The 20,731-nt window shown below is 42.5% G+C and overlaps 1 protein-coding gene across 3 annotated transcripts; it reads right to left on the reverse strand.

Annotated features, from left to right (window-relative positions):
• Positions 1-960: 960 nt before the first annotated feature.
• LOC123993716 (coiled-coil domain-containing protein 69-like) lies at positions 961-20,330 on the reverse strand. Of its 3 annotated transcripts, none has more exons than XM_046296131.1 (10): positions 20,082-20,330; positions 15,710-15,773; positions 10,585-10,769; positions 8,302-8,340; positions 3,445-3,532; positions 2,974-3,047; positions 2,737-2,838; positions 2,447-2,566; positions 2,080-2,177; positions 961-1,558 (listed from the first exon to the last, which is right to left on the reverse strand). In XM_046296131.1, the coding sequence occupies exons 1-10, from the start codon at positions 20,100-20,102 to the stop codon at positions 1,390-1,392; spliced, it is 960 nt and encodes a 319-aa protein (XP_046152087.1). In that variant the 5' UTR covers positions 20,103-20,330; the 3' UTR covers positions 961-1,389. The 3 variants fall into 3 exon arrangements, with proteins under 3 accessions (XP_046152087.1, XP_046152086.1, XP_046152088.1); XM_046296130.1 differs by having other exon boundaries at positions 15,707-15,773; XM_046296132.1 differs by lacking the exon at positions 8,302-8,340 and having other exon boundaries at positions 15,707-15,773; positions 20,082-20,327.
• Between the last annotated feature and the right edge of the window lie 401 nt (positions 20,331-20,731).

The raw sequence follows: 20,731 nt of genomic DNA on the forward strand, positions 1-20,731 counted from the left end.
TCCTAGTGGAGACACTTCACATAACCTGCCTCCTAGTGGAGACACTTCACATAACCTGCCTCCTAGTGGAGACACTGACACAACCTGCCTCCTAGTGGAGACACTGACATAACCTGCCTCCTAGTGGAGACACTGACACAACCTGCCTCCTAGTGGAGACACCGACATAACCTGCCTCCTAGTGGAGACACTGACATTTCACACAACCTGCCTCCTAGTGGAGACACTGACATTTCACACAAACACTTGCAGTCCAGTGGTTCAGATGCAACTGTTTATTGTGACTTCCTCTCTCCTTCTAGATCTATCCGCTACCTTTGAAGAGCGTTAGCTAAATGATTCAAATAAAAATGTCAAACCAACTAAAATGTAAATGCAAGAATAACAAAAAAAAGCGACATCAACTACCTCACATTTAGTACTAGTAAAATACTGATTAAAAGTGCTAGTGCATCAGAAGAAAAAAAATAAAAAATTAAACACAGAATTGCTTCCGTTTCTTTGTTACTTCAAAAAAAGTCAAATATGCCTCATCCTCATCTGCAAAACAAAAAGGAGAACAAAATCCAACTGCCAACATGGCAATCTATTTTCCATATTCTATAAAACAAAAGTATAAACATCTTCCAATACAAAGGCAGTTGTCTAAAGTAACGGTTCAAATTGCATTATATTCTGTTACGTCTATTCCATACTGAGTGATGTAAAACCTTGACACTGCATTCATAGTGTCTCGGCAGGTAGCTAGATATATATATATATATATAAAAATAAAATGTAGCTACTAAGTTTGTACATCTGTCTACAACCGCAAGTCAAACCATCAAAGTGAACACGGTCACATTCACCTAGAATATTCTCAGTTGAACAGTAACACAACTATGAGAATGTCAGTCGAATAATGATCTCAGTTGTACAGCAGGAGTCAGTTAAGTCCAACAGCGCATGGCTATACCCCCCCCCCCCCAAAAAAAAACAGTCCTTTTGTATGAGCATCATACTGCTATAGAAAACATGATGTACTGTAAGGCACAGCAGGTACACAAATGGACTAAAAACATTATTTGGCATCCGGTTCCATCAGACATGTGACTATAGCCCTTTGTAAAGGTACCTGGACTTTGGTTGTCAAAGTAGGATTAGGGTTTCAAAAAAAGTCCCGAAACATTCCCAATGGCCCCTGCTTTTTCAGAAATCCCACTTGGAAGAATTTCAGGTTGGAGGAATCATTCATTACATATTCCTTCATGATTCTTAGAATCCTCCAAGCAGGGAATTCTGAAAAAAAAAAATACTTTCAGAATTTTGGGAAATGTTGCGGATTCAGGCTCCATGTTTACAGCCTGGGACAGGATTAAGATCGAGGTAACCCTGACTGTCCTGTTCGGATCAGCTGGGGGAGATCTCAGACACTATGGGGAAGGATGGGAAGGTAGGACAGGAGTCTCTGTGCTTCAGTTTAAACATGAGTTGCTCTTTCTCCTGGGTGAGCCTCTGACAGAGACCTGTCTGCCTGTCTAACGCCCCTTGGAGGTCCTGGTGCTCCTTGGAGAGCTGCCTACAGACAGGAGCACAGGGGAGGAGATATATTAGAAGAGAACACATATTTATCAACATTGATAGTTTAGCACAGAAAGACATTGATAAAACAAATCTGTAGCAAAGTACTTTATAATCAGTCTTTTGCTGACCTCAAATTACTATTCTTCACCAAAATCTTACATGCATTGTCATAAGTAGAAGTAGCACCAAAAACTCATCTATATCAACTACACAAGTATGGATGGTGAAATTGTACTTTTACACTCTCAAGTACTATAAACTGCCATAACTTGCTTCCACTATGAAATATCTTTTCCACTTTCTCCACCAAGTGGCACCACATTCACATCTTATGTAAATGCCATAACCGTTTCCTACATTTGAGTTCGCTTGAACAGAACTTGTTAACTTTGTTAAACTATTTACAGCCTTGTTGCCATGTATTCTTCTACAATGTGACTTCCTGGTAGCAACATTAACTCCAGGGACTGTTCCAAACAGAGAGACAGAGACTGTGTGGATAGCATATGGTCTTACTGTAGAAGGCTTTGATGGTTGTCGATACGAACCCTCAGGTCCTCGTTGTTCTGTAGAACATTTATGACCTGGTCTTCTAGAGACAGATTCTTCTCCACCTGTCAGGGTAGAAAAAAAGGACCCAATCAGCAATCAGGGTGGTGAAGACAACATGTTGACATTCACAGACTTTGTGAAACTATAACCCAGAGTATTTTTTGACAACGCAGAGCACCTCAGATTCCTCCGTAAAGTGTATTGAAGGTAGACGCGTCTTCTTTATTATACAGTTTAAATAAAGAATGACTTGAATTAGACTATAGCAGAAATCTCAGAGAGTCAGGTGCCTGGACTAGTCTGTCGGCCAGTCCATGTCCCAGTTCCCTACCAGAACCTGCATCTGTAGCAGTTTGTTCCCCTGCGCCTGAATACGTTCACTCTTCATCTCAATGACAAACAGCAGACTCTCCTGCTCCCGCTCCCAGAATGGCCCAGGACTGCCGTGGGCCTAGAGAAAGAAAGGGAGGGGAAAAGAGAGAGAAGGAGGAGGAGAGTATAACATTAACAGCATACTAATGAAACCTGGAGACCAGATGTCTAAAGCAACAGTCCAACTAAGTGAACTGGTTACAGGATCATGCACACGCCACTCAGAAACACACACACACACACACACACCTGAATGTTCCGCTGCAGGTCCTTCTTGAAGGTAGACTGGTCAACTCTCTTCTTTAACTGATTGTACACGTGTAGCTCTCTAGTCAGCTCCTCTACCTCCTCCTTTAAAAGAAAACCTACTGGTCAGTTCTGTACTTCCTAGTACACAGTTAGAAGGTAAGGGGTAGTGTATAGACCACAGTACATCAACACAGGTGATACAAACTGATCAAGTTAAAGAGACAACTAAACACACACCTTCAACGTTCTCTCAGCTGCCTGGTGAGTCTCTGTTAGTAGTTTTGTCTCGTCACTCTGTATCATCTGCCATTCTGTAGGGGATAATAGGGATTTATTATATAATTATACGGGCCGGAATACCAACAGAATGACTACTCATTCTAGAACCAACAGAATGACTACACATTCTAGAACCAACAGAATGACTACACATTCTAGAACCAACAGAATGACTACTCATTCTAGAACCAACAGAATGACTACTCATTCTAGAACCAACAGAATGACTACTCATTCTAGAACCAACAGAATAACATCGACTACTCATTCTAGAACCAACAGAATATCAACGACTACTCATTCTAGAACCAACAGAATAACAACGACTACTCATTCTAGAACAAATAGAAAACAAAATGCAGCTCCAAAACAAAATAATCAATAAGGTTATTAGATGTACAGAAGTTATTTCACATGCTGTAGTCTTGCCTTCCAGCTGTCTCTCGTGCTGCTCTGCGATCCTCTGGCTCTTCTCCACATAGAGAACAGTCAGGTCAGCAGCTGTGTCTGTTTCCACCTGGAGATGATCAACACCACAAGGACAGGGGTTGAAGCCATGTACAGCCACACTTGTCATAGGAGCTAGACAAAGTGAATATCAAATATAAACAGTGAGATCTTTGTTATATAAACAAGTGTATAATACCAGATGAGCCAGCCATAACTCACTGTTGTGCCAGGTGTATAATACCAGATGAGCCAGCCATAACTCACTGTTGTGCCAGGTGTATAATACCAGATGAGCCAGCCATAACTCACTGTTGTGCCAGGTGTATAATACCAGATGAGCCAGCCATAACTCACTGTTGTGCCAGGTGTATAATACCAGATGAGCCAGCCATAACTCACTGTTGTGCCAGGTGTATAATACCAGATGAGCCAGCCATAACTCACTGTTGTGCCAGGTGTATAATACCAGATGAGCCAACCATAACTCACTGTTGTGCCAGGTGTATAATACCAGATGAGCCATAATACCATAACTCACTGTTGTGCCAGGTGTATAATACCAGATGAGCCAGCCATAACTCACTGTTGTGCCAGGTGTATAATACCAGATGAGCCAGCCATAACTCACTGTTGTGCCAGGTGTATAATACCAGATGAGCCAGTTGTGCCAGGTGTATAATACCAGATGAGCCAGCCATAACTCACTGTTGTGCCAGGTGTATAATACCAGATGAGCCAGCCATAACTCACTGTTGTGCCAGGTGTATAATACCAGATGAGCCAGCCATAACTCACTGTTGTGCCAGGTGTATAATACCAGATGAGCCAGCCATAACTCACTGTTGTGCCAGGTGTATAATACCAGATGAGCCAGCCATAACTCACTGTTGTGCCAGGTGTATAATACCAGATGAGCCAGCCATAACTCACTGTTGTGCCAGGTGTATAATACCAGATGAGCCAGCCATAACTCACTGTTGTGCCAGGTGTATAATACCAGATGAGCCAGCCATAACTCACTGTTGTGCCAGGTGTATAATACCAGATGAGCCAGCCATAACTCACTGTTGTGCCAGGTGTATAATACCAGATGAGCCAGCCATAACTCACTGTTGTGCCAGGTGTATAATACCAGATGAGCCAGCCATAACTCACTGTTGTGCCAGGTGTATAATACCAGATGAGCCAGCCATAACTCACTGTTGTGCCAGGTGTATAATACCAGATGAGCCAGCCATAACTCACTGTATACCAGGTGTATAATACCAGATGAGCCAGCCATAACTCACTGTTGTGCCAGGTGTATAATACCAGATGAGCCAGCCATAACTCACTGTTGTGCCAGGTGTATAATACCAGATGAGCCAGCCATAACTCACTGTTGTGCCAGGTGTATAATACCAGATGAGCCAGCCATAACTCACTGTTGTGCCAGGTGTATAATACCAGATGAGCCAACCATAACTCACTGCTCAACCAGACCAATATGAGGACAGACAACAGTTAACAATCCAACTGGCTGCTACCAACCAATCACTCAATACACCATAAACCTTCCAAGACTTCTCATTCTTACTTTGTCAACTATGTTTGCACAAATCACTGCCTCCCTCCCTTCTGGAAAGGCATTGTGATCCCAAAGCAGCCAAAACAGGTCTAGGTAGCATCCCAAACTGAACCCTATTCCCTACTTAGAGCGCTACTTTTGAGCAGAGCCCTATGAGATGTGTCCACAACGACACCCTCATGCTCTGTTGACAGGTTTACAAATCCATAGCCAGAGAACGTTGCAGGCGATCGCACCCGCTGTAGGTAGTCACCATACACACACACCAAGTAGATTGTGTAATGGAAAAGCATGTGTTTATTATCTCCGACAGCTGTAAAATATATATGACTTGACATCATGTTACTGTGCCGCTCTGGTTATTCTGCCTTCAGCTTGTGTCGACTTGAAGCTGCACATCCTGGAAACATAGGTAGTGTCCCAAATGGCACCCTATTCCTTATGTAGTGCACTACTTTTACCATGGCTCATAGAGACTATATAGGGAATAGGGTGCCATTTTGGACAACCACTGAGACTTCAATTCAAAAAGAAAATTTGTGATTAAAATGCAAAATCACAATACAATCCTGCAGGAGGAGCAGAAATACTGCTTCTGATCTGTTTAGTAATAATAATGATAGCCACTACACTAAGGTATATGTGGCTATGTGGTTCACACTAATTAATACTAATGCCCTTTTCATACTATTGTTCCAACTGTACTGTGTTGTCATGGATATTTTATTTTCACATTATCCTCTCCAACCGGGTTCCGGCAACTAGAGAGGATATACTAAATAAACAGGCCAGCCCAGTACAGTTGGCTAGGCTCTGCTCAGCAAAGTAGTGTGGAAAGGGTACATGGTGAATGTACACTGAACAAAAATATCAAAAACGCAAAATGTAAAGTGTTGGTTCCATGTTTCATGAGCCAACATAAAAGATGCCAGAAATGTTCCATCCGCACAAAAAGCTTTCCTCTCAAATTTTGTTTACATCCCAGTTAGTGAGCATTTCTCCTTTGCCAAGATAATCTATCCACCTGACAAGTGTGGCATATCAAGAAGCTGATTAAAAACAGCATGATCATTACACAGGTGCACCTTGTGCGGGGGACAATAAAAAGGCCATTAAAATGTGCAGTTTTGTCACAACAGAATGCCACAGATGTCTCAAGTTAAGGGGGCACGCAATTGCCATGCTGACTACAGGAACGTCCACCAGAGCAGTTGCCAGAGAACTTAATGTTAATTTCGCTACTATAAGCCGCCTCCAACATTGTTTGAGAATTTTGTAGTACGTCTCGCCCGCCTCACAACTGCAGACCATGTGTTTGGCATCGTGTGGGCGAGTGGTTTGCTGATGTGAACAGTGTCCTGTGGTGGTGGTGGGGTTATGGTATGGGCAGGCATAAACTACAGACAACGAACATAATTTCATTTTATTGTTGGCCATTTAAATGCACAGAGATACTGTGACGAGTTTGAGGCCCATTGTCATGCCATTCATCCGCTGCCATCACCTCATGTTTCAGCATGATAATGCACAGCTCCATGTCGCAAGGAACCGTATACAATTCCTGGAAGCTGATAATGTCCCATGGCCTGTATACTCAGACATATGTCACCCATAGAGCATGTTTGGGATGCTCTGGATCTGTGTACGACAGGGTCTTCCAGTTCCCTCCAATATCCAGCAACTTCTCACAACCATTGAAGAGGAGTGGGAGAACATTCCACAGGCCACAATCAACAGCCTGATCAACTGTATGTGAAGGAGACGTTGTGCTGCATGAGACAAATGGTGATCACATCCGGTTCTGATCCACGCCCCTTCATAAAAAAAATTAAAAAAGGTATGTGACAGATGCATATCTGTATTCCAGTTACATGAAATCCATGTATTAGGGCCTAATCTATTCATTTAAAAATGGACAGATTTCCTTATATGAACTGTAACTCAGTAAAATCTTAGAAATTGTTGCATGTTGCGTTTATATTTTTGTTCAGTCAAAAAAATGGTACAAGTATATAAACTCAGCAAAAAAAAGAATCGTCCCTTTTTCAGGACCCCGTCTTTCAAAGATCATTCGTAAAAATCAAAATAACTTAATTGTAAAGGGTTTAAACACTGTTTCCCAATGCTTTTTCAATGTACCATAAACAATTAATGAACATGCACCTGTGGAACGGTCGTTGAGACACTAACAGCTTACAGACGGTAGGCAATTAAGGTCACAGTTATGAAAACTTAGGACACTAAAGAGGCCTTTCTACTGACTCTGAAAAACACCATAAGAAAGATGCTGTAGGCATGAGGACTGCAATACATTGCAATGTCCATACTATGAGATGCCTAAGACAGCGCTAAAGGGAGACGAGACGGACAGCTGATCATCCTCGCCGTGGCAGACCACGTGTAACACCTGCACAGGATCGTTACATCCGAACATCACACCTGAGTTACACCAGGAATGCACAATCCCTCCATCAGTGCTCAGACTGTCCGCAATAGGCTGAGAGAGGCTGGACTGAGGGCTTGTAGGCCTGTTGTAAGGCAGGTCCTCACCAGACATCACTGGCAACAACATCGCCTATGGGCACAAACCCACCGTCGCTGGACCAGAAAGGACTGGCAAAAAGTGCTCTTCACTGAGGAGTCGCGATTGCGTCTCGCCAGGGGGTGATGGTCGGATTTGAGATTATCGTGGAAGGAATGAGCGTTACACAGAGGCCTGTACTCTGGAGTGGGATCGATTTAGAGGTGGAGGGTCCTTGTTGTCATTGCAGGCAATCTCAACGCTGTGCGTTACAGGGAAGACATCCTCCTCCCTCATTTGCAGTCCATGAGGAAGAGATGCACTGCAGTACTTAATGCAGCTGGTGGCCACACCAGATACTGACTGTTACTTTTGATTTTGACCCCCCCTCTTTTATTCAGGGACACATTATTCCATTTCTGTTAGTCACATGTCTGTGGAACTTGTTCAGTTTATGTCTCAGTTGTTGAATTTTGTTATGTACAAACACAAACATTTACACATTAAGTTTGCTGAAAATAAACTTAGTTGACAGTGAGAGGACATTTATTTTTTCTGAGTTTACACTATATGGTGAATGTAAAAATGGTACAGGGTATAGGTTAAAGGGTATATGAAGGGCTGGAGGTAAAACTCCAGCTGGAGAAAAGGCTTGGGAAACACTAGTGAGCTGAGGGTTAGGGCTAGGGGTTAGGGCTAGGGGTTAGGGCTAGGGCTAGGGGTTAGGGCGCTAGCAGTTCCTACCTACCTTCTCAGCAGGGCCGGTCCTTGCCGTTCTGCCACAAAACTAGAATAGTCCCAGTAAGCAAAATGACGTTGAAAAGACAGGTGAAAAACATTTTCCAGACGTTGAAGTTAGGTTCAATTTAGGTTCTGAATGAAAGGGGAATTATTTTTCAGGATGTTTTCAACATTCTGTTTCCAGGATGTTGAAAATGTGTCTTTTCTGGATGTTGAAGAGATTGAAAGGCATTCGCTTCGGTCCGTGCTTACCAAGGTGTAGCCTACAGTGTTGCCTGAAACTACATTTTAAAAACACCCACCCATGTGGTAGAGGCCCACCCATGTGGTAGAGGCCCACCCATGTGGTAGAGGCCCATCCATGTGGTAGAGGCCCACCCATGTGGTAGAGGCCCATCCATGTGGTAGAGGCCCATCCATGTGGTAGAGGCCCATCCATGAGGCCCACCTTTTGTAAAACAAGCCGTTGCGTTGGCTTTATTAGTCCTGATTCCTGTGACTTATCAATTTGGCTATTTAAGCCCTGAATATCAGCTACCCAACTTCATCAAGAGTTATCGTGAGCCTATTTGCAGGAAACGCAGAAGTATTTTTTTTCACTATGATCAGCTTGTCAAAAATGTATAGATACAAACTTGAAACCTCTGATCATGACAATGGGGTGAGCCTTAGACCACAGATGATGCATGTCTGTTCTAACCAAATAGATAGGATGGGCAACCAGGATGAGCAACCAGGATGGATAGATAACTCTTTAAACCACTTTTTATAGACCATAAATCCACTACTACATTAAGTGTGCTCTGAACCACAGCATCACGGAGAAGCACGGCCGGTCTGCTCATTAGGCAGGATTAGGCAGCCGATTGACGAGGGCAGCATTTTCTGAACGTTGGGCCAGTAAATGCTGGTTCGAATCCCCAAGCTGACTAGGTGAAAAATCTGCCAATGTGCCCTTGAGCAAGGCACTTAACCCTAAATGCTCCTGTATGTCGCTCTGGATAAGAGAATCTGCTAAAATGACTAAACTGTCTAATGTAATGAGCTCAATTCCCTGGATCACCTACAGTGCCTTCAGAAAGGATTCAGATTGAGTTTGGTAACAGCCTTACTCTAAAATTGGTTAAATAGTTTTTTCCCCCCACCTCATCAATTGACACAATACCCCATAATTACAACGCAAAAAAAAAAAAAAAAAACAGGTTTTTAGAAATGTATTACAAATAAAAACCGAAATACTGAATTTCTGAAGTATTCAGACCCTTTACTCAGCCCTTTGTTGAAGCATCTTTGGCAGTGACTACAGCCTTGAGTCTTTTTGGGTATGACGCTACAAGCTTCAGTTGGCACACCTGTATTTGGGTAGCTTCTCCCATTCTCCTCTGTAGATACTCTCAAGCTCTGTCAGGTTGGATGGGGAGCGTTGCTTCACAGCCATTTTCAGGTCTCTCCAGAGTTGTTCAATCGGGTTCAAGTCCAGGACACTCAAGGACACTCAAGGACATTGAGACTTGTCCCGAAGCGACTCGCCGCTGAAAAACAGCCCCACATCAGAACAGAGAATCTTGTTTCTCATGGTCTGAGAGTCTTTAGGTGCCTTTTGGCCAACTCCAAGCGGGCTGTCACGTGCCTGTTACTGAAGAGTGACTTCCGTCTGGACACTATCAGAATGGCCTGATTGGTGGAGAGCTGGTGGAGAGCTGCTGAGATGGTTGTCCTTCTGGAAGGTTCTCCCATCTCCACAGAGGAACTGTAGAGCTCTGTCAGAATGATCTGTGCCTCGACACAATCCTTTCTCGGAGCTCTACGGACCTTCGACCTCACGGCTTGGTTTTTTTCCCTCTGACACGCACGGTCAACTGTGGGACCTTTCCAAATCATGTCCAATCAATTGAATTTACCACAAGTGTTCTCCAATCAAGTTGTAGAAACATCTCAAGGATGATCAATGGAAACAGGATGCACATGACCTCAAGTTCATGTCTCTTAGCAACGGTCTGAATACTTTTGTAAATAAGGTATCCGATTTGTATTTTTAATACAGCCATTTTCACCCTGTCATTATGGAGTAGTATGTGTAGAATAATGCTGTAACAAAATGGGGTCTGAATACTTTCCGAAGGCACTTTACCTTCTCAGTGTTGTTGTGGACCAGGAAACAGAGCAGTCTATGGGGTTAGCTACCTTCTCAATGATGTTGTGGACCAGGAAACAGAGCAGTCTATGGGGTTAGCTACCTTCTCAGTGATGTTGTGGACCAGGAAACAGAGCAGTCTATGGGGTTAGCTACCTTCTCAGTGATGTTGTGGACCAGGGCACAGAGCTCTCCTTGGGTTGGGTCTTTTAGTAGCTCCTCCCTCTCCTGGGTCCCGGAGGCAGACAGAACCTCCCGTAGGATCTTCAGCTGCCACTCATACTGACCCAGCTGCTTCTCCGTTTCTAGACCCACGTTCAGCTCCTCCAGAGGGACTTTACCTGGAGGAGAGGAAACCAGGGTTGTATAATTCAGTAGGTAACAGAAGAAAACAGAAACATGGAGGGACTACCTGGAGGAGAGGAAACCAGGGTTGTATAATTCAGTAGGTAACAGAAGAAAACAGAAACATGGAGGGACTACCTGGACATGTCCAATAACAAATGCTTGTTTTTCTTCCATGGCAAAATTCTACATCTGCTACATTACAATGTAGCTGAATATAACCAAGTGCTGTGGTTATCAAGGCAGAACTTCCTCCTGGAATGCTCAGATAGAAATGTTGTGAAAAGAGCGCACATGATTTCTTATCCTACGTGTCTACATAATAGATTTCTCTTGTACAGTATGTTCCACACAGTGAGTGGGCAGAGGGTTTGAACCAAACCAGACCTGGCTGTAACATTTACTGGTCTGACTAGACTCAGTACAACACCAGTAGTATATACAATCTGTCACCTATAAATACTCCTAGCTACTCTGATATGTGTAATGTGTAAGGGGGAAGCGCCGGTCCAACTTTTGAGGAAGTCATGTAATGTTCTAGTTTGATGAACCACGTTCCGAGTGATGATTCACCTGGAGACTTGTGCTAGCTCCACTAGCTAATGACTAGGCTTTTAGCTCAGCAGGCTAGGCTAACACAGTCTTGTTCACGTAGGCAGTTGTTGAAGGCATGATCCAGAGAACACTCAGAGTACAACAGAGAACACAAGACAGTACCTGTTGAGTAATCAAATGCAGACAGAACAGTGTTAAGTGTTTACAAGGCCATCTCAGTATCCAAAACTGGCTAGTTGAAATTAGTTCATTGTGATGTCAATTTAATGAGTAATTCCAACCAGTTTCTGGGTGTAGTGACATCATTTCAACCAACGGGATCATTTCAAAGTGTGTATCAGTTAACCTTTTAAATGTAACGGCCAAATTTAGATTTCCGCCTAAATAGACAAAGCCATAAGTAACTGCTATTCATGTGTAATTACATGATTCTGACATGCCAAAACTTGGTATATGTTGAAAGACGACATCTGGGAGATTATTTCCTCAATCAGAAGATGGGGGGGGGGGGGGGTTACATAGTTCAGAATACACAAGATCAAGCACACAAACAAAATAACCAGTGTTTTTTAAACATTTATTTTGAAAGTCATCTTTCATTGACAAGCTATAAGTGAATTATTGATGCCCAGAGCAGGAAACACATCAGATGTGAACAACATGTGAACAATATCAGAAAAATAAAATGGGATTGATAGACCAAACAACTCAAAATGGGCAATGTTCTAGTAAGTGGTGTCAGGTGTGGTCACGGGACGTTTCCAAGTGTCCCTAAACCTCTCCAAAGTGGCATATGTCTGTAAAGTGTCCCTAAACCTCTCCAAAGTGGCATATGTCTGTAAAGTGTCCCTAAACCTCTCCAAAGTGGCATATGTCTGTAAAGTGTCCCTAAACCTCTCAAAGTGGCATATGTCTGTAAATTAAATCATTCCAGTGCTATTACATATTTGCAATTCCTAAATGCTGTGTGTTCAGTATAAAACATTTCTACCATATGAACCTCACTCAAACCGTGTGGTGGTGTTTTGAATGTACCCTGGACACCCCATGTGTCCTTTCAACCTCTCCAAAGTGTCCGAAAGTGTCCGAATTTGGTAACTGCACTGTTTTTGCACACTGGATTAGTAACGAACAACTATTGTTCACTATAAAAACTAAATTTCTACAACACCAACGTCTCTCAAACATTGTGGTGGTTTCAGGGGCACTCTCCAAAGTGCCTGCACATTTAGCCTAGGCATATCTAATGTATTGGTCCCACATACAAATGAACTGTTCACAAAAGCAACAGATAAGAATGACCCTTTTTAAAAAAAACTTTGTTTAGCAAACAAAACCGTCTCTCACACACACACACACACACACCCTTCACTAAAAAAAAAAAATAGCTGAACAACTTACAAATGGCATTCGTGTTTGTTTTACATCCCAGGTGTAGATGATTCGATTTCACTTTCACCGTAGCTTGTGCATGTTGTGATAGTCTTTGAAGCAAGTCCCTCTCGGACCAGGAAACAAAAACTGAACTGGCATTTCTGACAGAAGATGGTTACTTCACTAGTGGCATTCCTTCTTTCAGAAGGTCTGTGATAAGTGGATGAAGAACCATCAGACGGGGTGATTGACACAGCAGTGGGGGGGTGAAGATCTTGGGGGAGGGGGGAGGTGTGACCCCCAAACAGCATCATCAAAATCCTCTGCATCCTCCTGTGGTGAATAAAATAAAAAGGGATATATTGCTGTAAGACAAACTGAATTACAGTTGACTAAATTTACAAAAACAACATTATTGTAAAGTAAAAACTCAAATTTGTACAGTGACTCACATAGGTGTGAAGCACACATGCACACACTCACTGCAAACAGTAACACTTTGGAGACAAAGCAAGAGGTGAGAACCACAAATAAACAAGGGCCATGAGAGTTTAGTGGCCTCTCCAATGTTACAAGGATGAAACTTTGAACAGCAAACTAATATGAAACATAGACAATAACTACTTTGGAATTATAGAACATTGAAATAACTTGTTTCATAGAGCCATGTACACTAAATCCAAATCATAAAAAGCAGACAACTTATTAAAAAATATATAGTAAATAAGCTATATCAAGTCATGAAAATAATGTACTTACAGATCTAAACGTGGATCCTTCTAGAAATCCATCTTTTTGTCGGCCGAGTCGAAATCCTTGTTGTCCAGATCACTCCCCTGATCCGAGTCCGTCCAGTATTTTATTCAAAGCTTCTATGTCATAGCCGTTTACTCATAGCAGTTTTTTTAGCTTCCTTTTAAATTGTTTTAGTTCTTCCCCCCCCCCCCCCCCCCTTGAGAAGCAATATTTTATGTTAAAGCGATTAAATGTTTACAATGTAGTGGGGCGTGATTGGTGCGTCTCGTGTCTGAGCCAGGTAACAATAGTTCGCATTACGCATAAAAAGGTTATAAACTTGCTTTATTCCACCCAGGTCAACTGCATATCCCTGAAAAGCTTATCTCTGTGGCTACAAGATAGCCAAGGTGCCATAGTAGCCAATCCAGTGTGTAATGGATGCCTACGGGATGTAAAGCAGGCAACGTCATATTTTTGATGCACAAAGATAGACACTGGGTGGACGTTCGATGTGGCCACTAAGTCATACATCACATAACATTAGCAATAGACTGGATTTATTCCTACCAACCTAAGGATTAATTTCATACCCCTACATATGGCTATAGCTCAAAGACAGACCTAATCGATGCGTACATTGTAAGATGTTTGGTGAAATAAACATTTTGACCCTCGGGGCTGGTGATCAATAACGGTAGGTCATAGGCAGATAAATAACACATCGTCATGATCTGCGGAGTCACAGCTTTCGGTGTGTATCGACGTGTTCATTTAGTTTATGCTTCACAACGCTAACCGGAATGTAGGTAGCAGCAGTCTTGAAATGAGGTCATCGGCTCAGCCTGCCGTTATAGATTCGTATGCTCATATTAGCAAATCACAACAACGATTTTAAGGCACAGCTCAATAGCCAAGATACTCAGCTTTCCGCAGACTGTGAATACCTTTCTCATACCAGACTGAATTTAACAAAACAGAGTCCCAAAATATGAATCAAACCCACAATCCTGGAGTTGCAAGCACCATACCAATGCCAATTGAGCTATACAGGAGGACAGTTATTATGTACTGGTTATTAGTGGGCCCAATAATAAAGAGGTCAGTATGGGCGCCTAGATTTTATAATGCATCAAGAGGCAGATTGATGTGTAAAACCCTCAGATGTAATAAAGAAAACCGGACTAGCAGTAGGAGAGGAGTCACAGTGTCAGTTTACAACATTACAGGAAACCACACCACTCACCTCCTCCATCTTGATGGTTGTTGACCTTCTACAACACTACAGGAAACCACACCACTCACCTCCTCCTCCATCTTGATGGTCGTTGACCTTCTACAACACTACAGGAAACCACACCACTCACCTCCATCTTGATGGTCGTTGACCTTCTACAACACTACAGGAAACCACACCACTCACCTCCATCTTGATGATTGTTGACCTTCTACAACACTACAGGAAACCACACCACTCACCTCCTCCATCTTGATGGTTGTTGACCTTCTACAACACTACAGGAAACCACACCACTCACCTCCTCCTCCATCTTGATGGTTGTTGACCTTCTACAACACTACAGGAAACCACACCACTCACCTCCTCCTCCATCTTGATGGTTGTTGACCTTCTACAACACTACAGGAAACCACACCACTCACCTCCTCCATCTTGATGGTCGTTGACCTTCTACAACACTACAGGAAACCACACCACTCACCTCCATCTTGATGGTTGTTGACCTTCTACAACACTACAGGAAACCACACCACTCACCTCCTCCTCCATCTTGATGGTTGTTGACCTTCTACAACACTACAGGAAACCACACCACTCACCTCCTCCTCCATCTTGATGGTTGTTGACCCTTCTACAACACTCTACAACACAGGAAACCACACCACTCACCTCCTCCATCTTGATGGTCGTTGACCTTCTACAACACTACAGGAAACCACACCACTCACCTCCATCTTGATGATTGTTGACCTTCTACAACACTACAGGAAACCACACCACTCACCTCCTCCTCCATCTTGATGGTTGTTGACCTTCTACAACACTACAGGAAACCACACCACTCACCTCCTCCTCCATCTTGATGGTCGTTGACCTTCTACAACACTACAGGATACCACACCACTCACCTCCTCCATCTTGATGGTCGTTGACCTTCTACAACACTACAGGAAACCACACCACTCACCTCCTCCTCCATCTTGATGGTTGTTGACCTTCTACAACACTACAGGAAACCACACCACTCACCTCCTCCTCCATCTTGATGGTTGTTGACTTCCTTCACCGTTTTCTCCTCCTTCGCTTTGTTTTTCCTCTAAAAATATACAGAAAAGACAAGGTTGTCATTGATCAACACGGGTCTAGTTCCCACAATATTAAACACGGTCTTATTTAACCATATCTGGGTATATTAGGGTGGATTATGGTACACAAAATACCTAGACAGTTCTCACTCCTTTTCACTTTGTTTTTCCTCTACAAGGAGAAAATGGTGTGGTCTGATGTAGGAATACATTATGACTATATCTCAACATAGCACAGATACACCAAAGTACTGACAATACCGACAATACCTCAACACTATGAGATGTTTTGAAGTTACCAGGGAAACCATAACTTTGTAAACTAAAGCAGGGTAGGAGCTTATGTAAAGCTTCTGATGGGTGCTTGACCCATATTGCTCTCTGACTGGGAGTGAGTCGTACCCACATGACTGGAAATTAATCTAATTAAATTAATAATTTGTTTGTTCAAAAGTTACATAAATGTGTTCATACTATTTGTACAATGTGTTACACTGCTTCACTTCAAACTGATCATACCAGTACTTATGGAGCCTTAATAAACATTGTTGTAGAATAACCTATACCAGGTGAGCATAGATTATTACACTAAGGAGTTACAGCCAGGTCAATCATAGTTGTTTTTGTAAGTAGGGCAATTCTAGCATAGGTCACTACTCTATATACCAAACTATTCCTAAACTGTCAGATAATACCAAGGTTCCTGACATGACTGGGATACCAGATCACACATTACATTGTGTCCGGTCCTCACTGTGTAGACTGAAGTATTAAGTCTGTGTAGACTGTAAAGAATAAAGTTGTATATTGTCACAAACAGCAGATAAGTGTTGTTTTCCAGGGTCAGTCATAGTAGTGTTAGGTGTTGTTTTACAGGGTCAGTCATAGTAGTATGATAGGTGTTGTTTTACAGGGTCAGTCATAGTAGTGTGATAGGTGTTGTTTTACAGGGTCAGTCATAGTAGTGTGATAGGTGTTGTTTTACAGGGTCAGTCATAGTAGTATGATAGGTGTTGTTTTACAGGGTCAGTCATAGTAGTGTTAGGTGTTGTTTTACAGGGTCAGTCATAGTAGTATGATAGGTGTTGTTTTCCAGGGTCAGTCATAGTATGTTAGGTGGTGTTTTCCAGGGTCAGTCATAGTAGTATGATAGGTGTTGTTTTACAGGGTCAGTCATAGTAGTGTGATAGGTGTTGTTTTACAGGGTCAGTCATAGTATGTTAGGTGTTTTCCAGGGTCAGTCATAGTAGTGTGATAGGTGTTGTTTTCCAGGGTCAGTCATAGTATGTTAGGTGTTTTCCAGGGTCAGTCATAGTAGTGTGATAGGTGTTGTTATACAGGGTCAGTCATAGTAGTGTGATAGGTGTTGTTTTCCAGGGTCAGTCATAGTAGTGTGATAGGTGTTGTTTTACAGGGTCAGTCATAGTAGTGTGATAGGTGTTGTTTTACAGGGTCAGTCATAGTAGTGTGATAGGTGTTGTTTTACAGGGTAGTGTGATAGGTGCGCTGGAGCAAATTAGAGCTAAAGGCACAGAACGATTTTCATTTACGGCTCAGGCATTCAAAACAGCGACTTTTCGGTTACTGGGCCAACATTCTAACCACTGGGCAGTACAGTATGGCGGTCCATGGAGACCACCTCCTGATATAACAACGTTATTCCATCACCACTAACGCTGTAGAAACACATACAAACAACATGGAGTACCAGTTTTATTTATGCCTGGAAAAAACTGTGCGTGTGTCCCAAATGGCACCCTATTCCCTACATAGGGCTCTAGTAAAAAGTAGTGCACTATGGACCCTGGTCTCATAGGGAGTTCACAACAACAGGAAGTGTGTGTCATATGGGACACAAGCCCAATAAAATACTATAATATCTAATATTCCAAAAAGACAAGTGACTTCTGGAAGACAATGTAGAGACCAGTACAGCCTGAGGTTTGTTTTAGTACCTTCTTTAAGTCCCAGTAAAGGATCTTAAGTACACAAGTCCAGGAGCATATGTTGAAGAGGGTCTGGAAAGGCTCTCTTTAACACGACCATAAATCACATCTTCACTTCCTTCTCAGTATGCACATCCCAAACGGCACTCCATTCCCTATATAATGCACTACTTTTGACCAAGTCCCATAGACCATTGCCCAAAGTAGTGCACTACAGAGGGAATAGGGTACCATTAGGGACAGAAAGCCCGTCTCCACAGTCTTTTTAAACACAGGAGAAACTGCAACGTGGAGGCATGTCTTCACCGACTAAACTCACAGGGAACATCCTAGCCCCATGGCAAACTGTAGCCTACACAGGACTCCTAATGTTTACAAGGTCTTCCTGGCCCCAAGAGTACAAGGTTAAGATTGAATGTTTGGTGAGAAACATCTAGTTCAGGTATGCTCTCACAAGAGTTGAAAGAAACATCCCAAGGAGAGTGTAGAATAAAGAGGTGTCCTGTCAAAGGACCACACATAGGAGACAGACATGTACCCCAGGCTGATAGAACTAGGAGAAAAAAAAAAACTGCCCCTAAACTCAAAAGGAAATTCAGAAAACTAAAACCACATCTTCAATACAACATAGGACATTCAGACTTAGTTTTAAGGGATATTTAATTTAGACTGTGGTCGAGTCTAGCAGAGAAACAAACGTTCCTTGAGATTTCATTAACACTTGGCTGAGTCTCTTCATGTGGCATTTTCATCATGGTTCATATGGAGCCATATTGCTGTGTGTGTGTGTGTGTGTCTCTCTCTCTCTCCAGGCCCTCTCTAGCAGAACTTCACACTTCTCCAGTTGCTTACGTCAACCAGCCAAACAGATGGTTTTGTGATCTGCTCTGCAGAAGCTGCCATACAGCTTGCCAGTGGCTTGCAGTACCTCTAAGTGCGTGCTTACTTTGTGGAGGAGAAAAATATTTTCAATCTCAAGGAGAGTTAGGTGTTTATATCAAGCACCACCAGGTACCATTAATAAATGAAGGAATCCACTCGCATAAAATAATGGCTAATCAAATAATTCCCTCTGCTTTTAAACTGTGTAAGTGGTCTCACTCATCTGGCAAACAGACACATTGAAATGATATCCCCTTCAACTCAACGATTTATCTAGGTCTACCTCCTCTATGCCTCTGGGAAGTGGAGCAAGTCTGGGGTATCATTTGCGGATGGAGCAAGTCTGGGGTATCATTTGCGGATGGAGCAGGTCTGGGGTATCATTTGCGGATGGAGCAAGTCTGGGGTATCATTTGCGGATGGAGCAAGTCTGGGGTATCATTTGCGGATGGAGCAAGTCTGGGGTATCATTTGCGGATGGAGCAAGTCTGGGGTATCATTTGCGGATGGAGCAAGTCTGGGGTATCATTTGCGGATGGAGCAAGTCTGGGGTATCATTTGCGGATGTAATATAAACCTGTGCCACTGGTTGTAAATGTCAGAGGCAGTACTAGCACATGAATTAACTGTAGCCTAAACTACATTTAGTTGCATATTAAATATTAGTTGCCATATCCTCAAGTCATTTCCTTTCCATCACAAACAGTGCAGTTTGTAGTTATTGGTTGTTGTCATAGAAAACACGAACTGGTCGCAATTGTAAATGAGAACTTGTTCTCAACTTGCCTACCTGGTTAAATAAAGGTGAAATAAATAAATGAAATCTGAACCATGTAGAAAAACCCAACAACTCATATGACCAGAAAGTAGAAACTGTGACAGATGTAATCCAATGACTACGCAAGGCTACAGGGTGTCAATCAATTAATGAATACAATGTACAATATACTGGTAATGATGACACAATGACACTGAAGGATGAGATCATTGATACATTGTATCATCAGTGACTGTCAATGTCTGGCCAACCTGCAACTTCTTATAAGTAATTCGGGAAGAATCACATCAGATGAGTTCCCTGCACCGTTACAATTGACAAGTAGGTTTCAAACTCGTGGGGTAGTCAGTATCAGAGGATCGACTCCATATCTTCAGTTATTTTCAGCGGTTTCAAAACGTAGAACACTTTGCACAAATTGACTGATAGCCTAAATCACGCGTTTCAAAAACTTTCATGTTAATGAATGTGTAATCTCGGTTGTAAAATCTACGAGATTAATGCACGTGGGCAATTAGGCTACACTAAAACAGTTTCTTTATCTATTTAAAACATAAGTTATCAACACGCACGCCTGTACTGTGCCAGGAATCGGTGCGACAATGGCAGCTACAATAACAAAACATCACTTGGTTCGCTAATTGTCTTCCTAGATGATTTCACAACAAATATGAATTAAAAAAATATTTTTTTTTGCAAATTCCGCCACACACCTTGCTGTGGCTGCAACCCATGCCTGCCCCGCGTCCACTCGTCGCCCCGCGTCCACTCGTCACCCCTACCAGTCCTTTCCTAGAGTTACCAACTCTTCTGAACGCCGAGATGTGGTCGGGTCTCTCAAGACGTCTGTGTAGCTCACTCACAACAACTCACTCAAATCTACCAGATGGGCGGTTATTTTTCAAAACCACAATCACTGATTTTAAAGCAATCTGGACAAACCTAAATACCCAAGTTCAAGACGGGGAAACAGTTTTAAGGGTCAGTGGATTGCGCATCCTGTTGCGCACAATTTAGGTTTGTGGGTGTTTCAAATCTATTGATTTGAAATTTTACCGTAATACACCGAAGACGCGACCCATCAGACAATACAATGATTTTCAACGAAAATAATAGGTTACCTAATCATGCGTTTTATCCATGGCAAATGTTTCCTTTTGCCTGAGCTATTTAATCATAGCAGGCCTATAATGTGTCCCCTGGAATATTGAATTCTCACTGTAATAAGACAAAAATAAAGAATTGTATGGATTGATCTGAATCTATCATTTTGTTTATAATACATGTTTTGGAACAGTACATATGAAAAACACAAACAAGTCGATGGAAATGTAATAGACACACAGTAGATCCATCCAGCCAG

The sequence above is a fragment of the Oncorhynchus gorbuscha genome, linkage group LG13 (assembly GCF_021184085.1).
Source record: "Oncorhynchus gorbuscha isolate QuinsamMale2020 ecotype Even-year linkage group LG13, OgorEven_v1.0, whole genome shotgun sequence".
Classification (NCBI taxonomy): Eukaryota; Metazoa; Chordata; class Actinopteri; order Salmoniformes; family Salmonidae; genus Oncorhynchus; species Oncorhynchus gorbuscha.